Source organism: Neomonachus schauinslandi, chromosome 9 (genome assembly GCF_002201575.2).
Source record: "Neomonachus schauinslandi chromosome 9, ASM220157v2, whole genome shotgun sequence".
Classification (NCBI taxonomy): domain Eukaryota; kingdom Metazoa; phylum Chordata; class Mammalia; order Carnivora; family Phocidae; genus Neomonachus; species Neomonachus schauinslandi.
In genome coordinates, this window is record NC_058411.1 from 70845942 (window position 1) to 70857452 (window position 11511).

Here is an 11511-nt window from a genome sequence, read left to right on the forward strand (position 1 = left end):
TGCCTCCTCTATGAAGGTGGAGGGTGGGGTGGGACAGAAGGGGCCTTGACAAGATTGATGTTATGGGCTAAACTATGTTCCCTCCTCCAAAGGGAACAGCCTTAGCCCCAGGCTGTGCTATTCTCAGACTTCAGTAAGGGGGGAACAGGCAGCAGACTGGAAAATCAGGGCTCTGTCTCTTCTTGAACTTGGACTTTGCTTCAGAGTAGCCACAGACCCCAAACACTACCTACCACTGCAATCCATTGATGTCATTGAAGTCAGGTAGCAAGTATGGCAATGTTTTCTCCTGAGGAGAGATTTCAGAGTCAGGGTTAGGCAGAAGGCCTTTTGGCGGGGGTAGGGCAGGGGTGGTGGGAAGGGCATCATGGCAGATCGATGCCTCTGTGGGAGGATGACCCTGTTCAGCAGAGAGGAGTGGGGCAGAACTTTGCTTTGCTCCCTACCGAGAATAGAGACCCCATTCTGCAGGAAAGTGAGAGGCCGCTGGGGCCAAAGGCTGTGGGGCAGAGCCTCAGAACGATGGGCCTGGACTGAGGTTGTAATCCAAGTATGCAGGTGTCTATAGGCCCCACGAGCTTGGCCAGGGAAGGGACCAGTGGGGACTGTGGGGCAGGGGTTGGGGAGCAAAAACCGTGATCCTCACCACTTGGATAAAGTCAGTCTTGATTATTCCTGGCACCAAACGGTTCACTCGGATGCCTTTTGGTGCCAGCTCCACAGCCAGAGACTTACAGAGACCCAACAGTGCCGTTTTGCTGGTGTTGTAGACTCCCAGCTTCTGAAGAGCAGAAGGAAGTAGACAGAGCGGATTGGAACTGGCAGGAGGAAAAGTCACCTGAACAGCCGGAGCTGTGATTCTGGGTCTCAGACTAAGAAGCTGCACTTGATTTTGGCCCAAACTAAAATCCCTTCTGCCACCTTTCCCCATCTACAATCATTTTCAAGGGGTGAAGTTCTGAGATAGAGGGCCTTGCCCAAGCTTAGAGAAATGCCAGGAAGTCACTGCCATATGTGTCCAAGCTTGGAACGGAGAAAGCCACACTGTGCTTTCCAAAATTCAGCCAGGAAACTGGAATGAGGAAATCCCAGGACTCAGAACTTGCTTTACCATAAACTGTGCATACCCTGGACAGACGGCTTAACATCCCTAGCTTTCAGAGATGTTATGGCGAAGTGAGATTATAATCCCAAATCTGCAGCAATCAAGTTCATCTCAACTCCCATGTATAACCAGTTCTCCCACACCCCACAGTAGGACCTCCCATGAAACAAGACTCCGCTGCCCCTCACCCAGCCCTGTCCAGAGGGTTTTACACTCACTGGCATTGGCACACAGGCCACCATAGATGAGACCAGAACCACGGCGCCTGTCCTGTAAGGAGAAAGGTGGATGAGACGAGATGACAGGTGCGTCCAACTAAGAGCCCAGACGAGCCAGGAAATTATCCTTTCACAGTAAGAGGAAACCGGCTCAAGATTCATGATAAGGTGAGAGACTATCTGGAACACTGGCGAGAAGCTGGTAGACACAGTAAGGTCAATGGCGGAGTCAATGTTACCCAGTGACCACAGCCAGGGAGGGATTCCTTGGGCGGGGGACCCAAGGCTGAGAGGCAGCACTTCTGGAGAGCAGAGCCCTAGTAATACTCCTGAGCCATAGACCCCTGTGAGGTCGGTGTGCCGCCAAACTGTCCCAGCCTGAGCTGCTTCTGGGTGGCCCAGGACACAAAGTGACTTGAGGAGGAGCAAGTACCACAGTGCCTCTAACCAGAAAGGAAACCGGTGAGATGGCTCACAGAGGAGGGCTGGAGTCAAGGGACCAGAGCTGGGGCTCCAGGTCCTGCCTTCTGGACCCTTCTTCCCTGGAGCTGCCACTACAGGGGCAAGGTCCCTGCATTCTCTGAGATCCAAAGAACAAGGGCCTGTGACAGGTTTTTTGAGGACCTGGAAGGCAGGTTCTTCCCCCCTCCCCCAGCAAATGTTTCTCTTCTTTATAATTGTCACATCCCTTGGGGAAGAGGGTAGGTGTGGGAATGGAGAACATTTCCCAAAGAACACACCTCCCACTTCTACCACCACCCTCCACTTCCTGGGCCCCTGCCCAAATGCCTCCTGTAGGGTAGAGGACACCCAAGCATGAAGACCCCAGGGCCCTGCTGCACCCCCTGTTCTCCATGTGGGGCAGCAGCTGGCTCAGCAGCAGAGCCGGGGACTTCACATTCACGTCCAGGATCTGAAATCAGAGCAGACGCAGAGGAGAAGGAAAGATGAGGTCTGTCCAGTGCCCATTCTCACTGGTCACTTGGAGACCTGTGGCCAGAGCAGGACCCAAGGCACTTCCCGTAGCCTCAGAGCTTGGGTCCTGCTCTTTGTGTGCGAGGGACAGGGTCCTTTAGGAGAAGGAATCCAAGGGCCTGTGTTGGATTCTCAAGTTCCTGTCCTGCCCAGGTCACAGGGGAACCAACAAGCTGTGGTTTGGGAGACCCTCCCTCTGCTGGTCCCCATACCGCTTCTCCCCAGTCAACATGGCCCTCCAGAGAGGATGCTGGAGAAAAGAGAAGGGGGGAAATCAAGATGACTTGTTTTTAGTGAGTGCCTTAAGGGAGGTGAGGGTGAGAGAGAGAGAGGGAATCCACACTGAGCATCAGTCTGTCAGGAAATGTTCACAACCATTTTTTTTTTTTTAATTGGAAAAGCCTGAGTATGACTGAGAAGTGGGAAGGGGGAACTGGGAATTGGGTCCGGAAGGCCAGGGAACGTGAGAACCGAACAGAGAAGGTGGGGCGGGGTCTGCAAAGACAGATGGCAGGAGCTGGTCAGCGGAAGAAGACTCCACAAGGAGGGAATGGCTCACCCTGACCACTGACCCATCTCTGCCGACAGGGTCAGGAGAGGGGGTGGGTCAGGACTGTGCCGAGCCCTCTCAGGGGGCCTTCAGGACAGCAGGGGCAACAGGAGCCCCGAGAATGCTTGGTGGGTTCCAGTGGGGACGGCAAGTCTGGATGGGGTCCCTCCCCTCAGCTGTGTCTGAGGACCGGTGAGGTAACCCTGGGACAGCCAGCCAGAAGGGATCAGAGTGGGTGCCCATGAGTCCAGACTGGGACAGCCTCAGAACCCTTCACCGTGGACAGACTAGAAATCTTTTCTGGCATCTCAGGACTGTGTAGCAGTGGCCAGCACAAGGAGAGTCAAGTCAACAGAAGGGAGGCTGCTGGCACCTGGCATACGCAGGCCATGGTAGTGCCTGTTAGCTTCCTGATGGGTGGTTTGACCCAGGTGAGCTCATCCCCCCACCCATCAGAGTCAGTAGTGACGGGAGTATGAGGGACCTTAGGTACTATGTGTGTGTGTGTGTGCGTGCGCATGCGTGCGTTTGTGTGCATGTAAATATGGTGGACAGAGAACCACGCAGGCTGTGTAAGATCCTACCCCAGTCCTCACCTTGTCCCACACCTGCTCACTGGCCCCCAGAGTGCTGTCCACCAAAGGGTTGACCCCTGCCATGCACACCAGGAAGTAGACGCCCCCACAATGCTCCAGGGCCTGTGGAGGAAATGACAGGATGTGGAGTGGAAGGAATGGAGTAAAATGTTCCCAGAAGCCTCTCTCCTTCCCCAGCCAGACTGATGACCTAGAGTGAAGTAAGCAAGCCCTTCCTGCCTGAGGCCATCCTGGGGCAGAGTCAGATCTCAGAGATCAGAGGTTGAGTGAAATATTTGTTTCTCACCTCCCTGGAAGCATCTAATTTCTGCCCCACAAGATGCCTAGTTGGTAGCTGGGCCCCCAGTCCAGATCTTCACTCATAGGGGTCGCTGCTTCTACGCTGCCCCTTCTTTCGCCTCTTAGATTTCTAACCAATTCCTCCTCCCTCCTCCCTCCACTCTGGAAACCCTCCTCCTTTTTTGTCGCACATATAAGAACCCATTCACCACAAGCATCTGCCCATTTCACACTCCAGATTTGCCTCACAGCTCACCCATTCCAAGACTGTCGCATGAACTGGTCTTTTTTTTTTTTTTTTTAAGATTTTATTTATTTGTTTGACACAGAGAGAGAGGGAACACAAGCAGGGGGAATGGGAGAGGGAGAAGCAGGCGGCCCGTGGAGCAGGGAGCCTGATGCAGGGCTCGATCCCAGGACCCTGGGATCAGGACCTGAGCCGAAAGCAGACGCTTAACGACTGAGCCACCCAGGCACCCCAGCATGAACTGGTCTTAATCCAGACTGCGACTCTAGTGGCCTCCCCAACCCAACACCTAGGGTGCACTAGCGCTGTGCTGCTCAAACTCTAACAGGTACACTCACCTGGGGTCTGGTTAAATGCAATTTTAATTCAGCAGCTCCGGAGAGATCTGAGATTCTGGGTCCCCGGCAAGCTCCCAGGACACGCCCCACTGGGGGTCATCAGACCACCCTTTGATGATGAGCCTCTAGTCTAGACCATGTGAGTTCCTTCCTGCCAGGAGCACCTCTTCTCAGCCACACTGGTTGTCCATTTTTTATCCCTTGAGCAGGACCCTATCCTGGGTCACATGTGTTGTTGGCCTAGATACCAATGCTAGAGACCTCAACCGCCTCCTGCCTGTCCCCATCTGCCTTCCACCCCTGCCACTCACTGTAGCCACAAGCCGTTCCCAGCCCTCGGCCTTCCCCACGTGGCACACGGTGCCCGACACGCTCAGCCCCTCCCCCTGCAGCGCGGCCACTGCCCATTCCACATACTGCTGCTTCCGGCTGCTGATGACCACATGGGCCCCGTCCTGGGCCAGGCGGCGGGCAGTGGTGAAGCCAATCCTGTGGGCAGAGATGGCTGTGGTGGCTTCAGCCCCTCCCCATCCTCCCCCTAGGAGCCTGATCATAAGACACAAATTGAGTTCCACAGTATGGCCCAAGAGCTGCCTCCAAATCCTTCCAAGCAGGGAGGAAGAACTATTGAATCTGACTACATATGGGGCCTTCACCAAGGCTATCCCATTGAAATCTCACTATGTATAACAATCATATTTTATAGGTGAGAAAATTTTCACATTAATTTTGTTAAAGGGAGTTTTTATTTTTTATTTTTTAATTTTTTAAATTTTATTTTATTATGTTATGTTAGTCACCATACATTACATCATTAGTTTTTGATGTAATGTTCCATGATTCCTTGTTTGCATATAACACTCAGTGCTGCATTCAATATGGGCCCTCCTTAATACCCATCACCGGGCTAACCCATCCCCCCACCCTCCACCCCCAAAACCCTCAGTTTGTTTCTCAGAGTCCATAGTCTCTCATGGTTCGTCTCCCCCTCTGATTTCCCCCCCTTCATTTTTCCCTTCCTACTATCTTTTTTTTTTTAACATATAATGTATTATTTGTTTCAGAGGTACAGGTCTGTGATTCATCAGTCTTACACAATTCACAGTGCTCACCATAGCATATACCCTCCCCAGTGTCCATCACCCAGCCACCCCATCCTTCCCACCCCCCACCACTCGAGCAACCCTCAGTTTGTTTCCAGAGTTTAAGAATTCCTCATATTAGTAAGATCATATGATACTTGTCTTTCTCTGATTGACTTATTTCCCTTAGCATAATACCCTCTAGTTCCATCCACGTTGTTGCAAATGGCAAGATTTCGGGGTTTTGATGGCTGCATAATATTCCATTGTATATATATACCACATCTTCTTTATCCATTCATCTGTTGATGGACATCTTGGCTCTTTCCATAGTTTGGCTATTGTGGACATTGCTGCTATAAACATTGGGGTGCATGTACCCCTTCGGATCACTACATTTGTATCTTTGGGGTAAATTCCCAGTAGTGTAATTGCTGGGTCATAGGGTAGCTCTATTTTCAAATTTCTGAGGAACCTCCATACTGTTTTCCAGAGTGGCTACACCAGCTTGCATTCCCACCAACAGTGTAGGAGGGTTCCCCTTTCTCCGCAACCTTGCCAACATCTGTTGTTTCCTGACTTGTTAATTTTAGCCATTCTGACGGGTGTGAGGTATTGATTTGGATTTCCCTGATGCTGAGCGATGTTGAGCACTTTTTCATGTGTCTGTTGGTCATTTGGATGTCTTCTTTGCAGAAATGTCTGTTCATGTCTTCTGCCCATTTCTTGATTGGATTATTTGTTCTTTGGGTGTTGAGTTTGATAAGTTCTTTATAGATTTTAGATACTAGCCCTTTATCTGATATGTCATTTGCAAATATCTTCTCCCATTCTATTGGTTGTCTTTTGATTTTGTTGACTGTTTCCTTTGCTGTGCAAAAGCTTTTTATCTTGATGCAGTCCCAAAAGTTCATCTTTGCTTTTGTTTCCCTTGCTTTTGGAGATGTGTCTAGGAAGAAGTTGCTGCAGCTGAGGTCGAAGAGGTTGCTGCCTGTGTTCTCCTCAAGGATTTTGATGAATTCCTATCTCACATTTAGGTCTTTCATCCATTTTGAGTCTATTTTTTGTGTGTGGTGTAAGGAAATGGTTAAAGGGAGTTTTTAAAACGAATATTTGTAAATGTGCTGGGCACCCAGCCTCAACTGTAGAGAATCTTCAGCTGCCCAGCATTTTCTCCCTTGGCTCTAGCCAGAGACTTCTGATAGGAATTACTTTCTCTAAGCCCAATGGCTTTCTTCTGCTCTGCAGAGGAAAAACTTTCATGCTGAAAAAGATGTTCTGTCCCCTCTGCCTCTCTTTGCTTTAAGAGATCTGAAGCTGCTCTGATTGGGGCTGGTTGAGTCCCGATGATGAAAGGGCAGAAGGCATATTTCTCCTGTCTTGTGGAAACTATCTGGACTGCTTGGCATTTTGGATGTATTCATTTGTTATGAGGGCTGGGCACTGGGAGCCCACACAAAGATTTAAAACATCATGGGGGTCTGGGAAGCCTGGAATGATTAAGCAGTTCTAAAATTGAATGGTCCAAATTGGTGATGGTATAGACCATGAAAGGTCAAAAGGAAGATGGTGACCCCGAAGCACTCAACACCAGAAGACTCCCTTCCTCATGCCTGCGGTAATGACTCATTACAGATCATGGCTCCTTATGGCAGTTAGAGGATGAGTGGAATTGGAGGGACACTGGAAGAAATGTGACGAGAGGAGAGGTTCATCTATGAAAAGTCTCTGAGTTGGTTTTGAGATGTTGCCCTGCCCATTGCCCGAGTGCTGGCGGGCATTCTGCAGCCAGTGAAACCCCCGAGTCTGAGAGGCAAGTAGGTCTTGGGCTTCTCCCTGGTAGACCAGGACCCTAAAAAGACCACAGTGATGTGCCTACGAAGGACAGGGAGAAAGGGCTATCCTGATGATAACAAGTTAAATGTCTTTGGGTTACCCAGCAATTACGTGGCAGAGACTAGATTCCAACACTACTCTGAAGCACCTGGTTTTCTAACTACATCCTTCTTGGAACCCAGAAACCAGATGTTTTAGAGAGAGTTGCTGAGATTTGGAGTTAGTTGTAAATGCTGGAGCTGTGGGGGTGTCAGGCAGGGATGTATGAGAAAGGCATTGACTGCCAACCCTGCTCTGGGATCTAACATCTTGTGATATGCCAGTGAAGGATTCCCATTCGCTTACCCCTTTGTGGACCCAGTGATCACAGCCACTTTCTCAGCCAGGGCACGGCTCCTGTCTGCCCTATTGCTGCTCATTCTTGCTGAGAGGGGCACCAAGGAGCGATGAAGACCCTTAAAGGCCAATGATGCAGCTCTGAGCATGGCAGTCATTGACTTCCCTCTGTCTGGACCCATGCTGAGGAAGAACCTGGGAGGACAATCACACCAAGAAATACAATAGGATCTGTGTCTCCGTGCATCCTTCAAACTTCCCAGGGAAGTACAGAGCTGCTCGTGCCTTTCCATGACCTGTCCCCTGAAAGCCTTCCTCATCGTAGTGAACCACACCACCGCAGCAGATGTGGGCAGCCATGGTGCTGGGCTGCTTGTAGATGCCTGAGTGATTCTTGCCTGACACCTCCACACCCCCAAACAAGGAATATCACTCTACTCTTCTTAGACTCACCTTTGTACATCCCTTCACACATCCATTCTTCCACAAAGATGCTGCTTTGAACTTTTTCTCTACTTTCCCCAGCCTGCTGCAACCACCTGGCCCAAGCTCTTGTCATCTCCCCAGTCTGCCACAACCTCCTCTCCTCTTCTCTCAGCTCCCCACTGAAACCACAGCCTTAGCCCCTGCATCAGAGATACCAAACTTGTTAGCATTTGACAGGCAAATTGCTTCTCCTCATCACAAATGACTCTCATCCAACTGTAGATAAAAGTCCAGCCTACTCTCTTCTGGTTCCCAAACTTTTGTGGGGTCTCTACCCTCACCCCTCCTTCATACTATTCTGGTCCACCTGCCCAAAGATCCCATGGCACCTCTGCCATTGCAGTTGCATCAGCAACACCACATTTCTGCAACAACTTTCTCTCAACCCACATCTTTCACCTCCTTCTGGGGAGATCAAGGAATAATTGTCTCAGGTTGGCCCTGGAGATGGCCCTGGGAAACAATGTTAGGAGAGTGGAAGGAGAGAGATAGAAGGGAAGATTGTCCATAAGAGGTACATTATCAAATAGATTACCTCTATGGGGATCTGAAGGTCAATCCTGCTGAAGAACTCTGAGCAATAGTTTTGAGTTTCAGAGTTATCCCACCCAAAAGGCAAGGGCACTGGGGACTTAGGGTGACCAGCCATTTCAGTTTTCCGGGAATGCAGGTTTTAGCACTGGAAGACCCATATTCCATGAAACTGCTCATGTCCTAAGCAAACCAGGATATTCGGTTCATCTCATGAGAGTATATTTTCAACTCCTGTCAGTCGTTTGTTGAGGACTGCTCCAGAGCAGCATTAATTCTGTAGCATTTTCAACCTGCTCCACCTGTGCTCAAAAACATTCAGGAAAAGTCAAAGCTGCTTGCTGTTGGACATTGGGCTTCCATGGACGGAAAGGTGAGTGCCCGGGGGGCATAAGCAGGACACCAACAGAGTCTGTTACATATGTCACATTTATTGACCATTATGTCCTAAGCATAGTGCTATGCACTCTACGTGATCTCTTTTTAAATATAATAGTCATGATAGCATTTTGAGTTCATGGCAGTTACTATCCACATATTGCAGAACTGTAAACTGAACCAAAGAGATAAATTGTTCAATCTGTCACCAGAAAGAGAAAAGCTCAGGTTCAAAACCAAGTCTACTGAATATAGTTTGCAATTTTAATATCTAAATTCTACCGCCTTCTCTGACTTCCTCAGGGAGGGGCTACTTGTTCTGAGCCCACAGAACTTATATATTTGTCTTGGCTACCCTTAAACTTTAAAAATAAACATATACTTACCATATGACCAACAATTGTACTCCTGGGCATTTATCCCAGAGAAATGAAAACGTATGTCCACACAACATCATGCACATGAACATTTATAGAAGCTTTATTTGTATTAGCTAAGCTGGAAATGACTCAAAAGTCCTTCAATGAATGGTTGAGCCAAGTGTGGTACATCTACCCAGTGGTATAAAATAAAATATATTTGATTTCTATCCTTGGTTCCTGGCACAGAGCTCCTAAAACCCTTGGGACTTTTTGAGTAATAGGGGTATCTTTTGTTATTCAGAAGGAGACCCTTTCCAATCACAAACTGAGTTCATGCTAGTAAGGTGACTTGAGGTGGGGGTCCTAGATAGCCTCAGGATGGGGTTGGTCACCAGAATGACCAAGTGATGAGGAAGTTGGAACCAACAGCTCCACCCACCCACCTCAGGAAGAGAGAGAGGGGCTGGAGGAAGAGCTCTATAAAAACTCTTGTATAATGACGCTCAGAAAGCTTCTGGAAAGAGGTATTGAAACTAAACACACACACACACATCTATACCTTGCTCTATACATTAATTCCACATGGCTGTTCCTAAGTTGTATCCTTTATAATAAACCGGTAAACGTAGGTAAACAAAATGTTATCCTGAGCTCTGCAGGTCATACCAGCAAATCATCAAACCTAAGAAGGAGGTTGTGGGGATTCCCAATTTGTAGCTGGTTGGTCAGAAGCATGGGTGACTTGGGACTTGTAATTGGTGTCTGGACTGGGAGGCAGTCAAGTGGGACCGGACCCTTAAACCTCTGGCATCTGGCGCTAACTAGTTAATGTCACAATTGAATTACATTATTGGGCACCCAGCTGGTGTTGAAGACTTGGTTGGTGTAAGAAAACACTCTAGAGCAATAAAAAGAAACAAACTACTGATATGTGCAACAATTTGGATGGAGCTCAAGGAAATTATGTTGAGTGAAAAAGGCAATTCCATTAATGATTCCACTAATATAGCATTCTCAAAAGGACAACATTATACATATGAAGAAGAGATTTGTGGTTGCCAGGGGTTAGAGGTGGGGTTGGGGCAGGCAGATGGGTGTGGCTCTAAAGAGGTAGTATGAGGGATATTTGTGGTGATGGAACAATTCTGTATCTCAGTTGTGGTGGTGTCTTCACAAATCTGCATGTGATAACAGTGTAGCATCACCCACACAAAAGATTGCATACGAAACTGGTGAAATCTGAGTAAGATCTGTGGATTGTATCTATCAGTTTCCTGGTTTGAATACTGTACTATCATTTAGGAGATGGGTAGGAAGTAGGAAATTGTGGATAAAGGGTACACAGGACCTCAACTTCCTCTGAACTTAAAACTGTTTCAACCTAAAAGCTTTTAAAGAGCTTCACTTGGCTCTGACTTGTAGAAAACTACTGAACTAAGCTCTATAGGAGAATAAAATACAAATTCATTAATTGGGGCTATTTTTATATTTCTAGAATCACTTTAAAGCAATTATTTATTAAAGCAGACATCTACTCTGTAATATGTACTCCTGCCTCTTAATAAGGGAGGTACATCTTTCATCATTAGTCTTTACAATTGGACAGAGTCGGGGAATAAGGCACAAGCTTGGCTGTTGAGACCGAGCACAGCACAAACAAGTATCTGGTCTCTGGGAGATGAAGTGAGACAGAGTGAGTATCCAGGGCAGAAGAGGTGAGGAAGCACCTGTGAAAGGAGTGGGATGGAGCTTGAAGCTACTAGTCCCCTCATCTTGGTAGCTAGGGCTGAGAATGCTCCAGGCACAGAGTCTAGTCAGAGTGGGCCTGAGGTGGGATAGAGAGGCGGCCAGCAGCAACAGAGCCGAGCGCCTGGGTAAGGTGAGACGCTGAGGTAAGGCCATGGGATTTGGGGCTTTCTCTGACGGACAAAAAAAAAAAAAGCTCATGGAGGTTTTTAGAAATTGATAGTTTTTATATAAATGATGATCACACTCAAGGAGGCATAAATTCCATTTGAGGCCCTACAGGCTGAAATAGCTAATACTTGTTTCTTTAGTGTTCATTTTTTGGTCTTATTCCTATTCCATTTTCTGAGTGGTCTATCTAGGTCTTTCTACCACTATTAAGCCCCCACACAAGTAGAGAAGTAATATAGATAGCTAACCTAACCCTTCTTAGGGAACAACATCAT

General features: G+C 48.2%; 1 protein-coding gene across 1 annotated transcript; it reads right to left on the reverse strand.

Moving 5' to 3' along the window:
• Positions 1–229: 229 nt before the first annotated feature.
• LOC110585500 (dehydrogenase/reductase SDR family member 2, mitochondrial-like) lies at positions 230–7711 on the reverse strand. The gene is made up of 7 exons (XM_021695692.1): positions 7572–7711; positions 4620–4797; positions 3445–3546; positions 2166–2236; positions 1324–1375; positions 635–781; positions 230–289 (listed from the first exon to the last, which is right to left on the reverse strand). Exons 1-7 carry the CDS (start codon positions 7709–7711, stop codon positions 230–232), a joined length of 750 nt encoding a protein of 249 aa, XP_021551367.1.
• Between the last annotated feature and the right edge of the window lie 3800 nt (positions 7712–11511).

Excerpts from the sequence above, each read along its gene's own strand:
- LOC110585500 (XM_021695692.1), bottom strand. The coding sequence starts at position 7,711 with ATGCTCAGAGCTGCATCATTGGCCTTTAAGGGTCTTCATCGCTCCTTG. Across the intron at positions 3,547-4,619 it reads GGGAACGGCTTGTGGCTACA|GCCCTGGAGCATTGTGGGGG; the intron begins GTGAGTGGCAGG and ends TTTCCTCCACAG. Across the intron at positions 782-1,323 it reads TGGCCTGTGTGCCAATGCCA|AAGCTGGGAGTCTACAACAC; the intron begins GTGAGTGTAAAA and ends TCTGCTCTTCAG.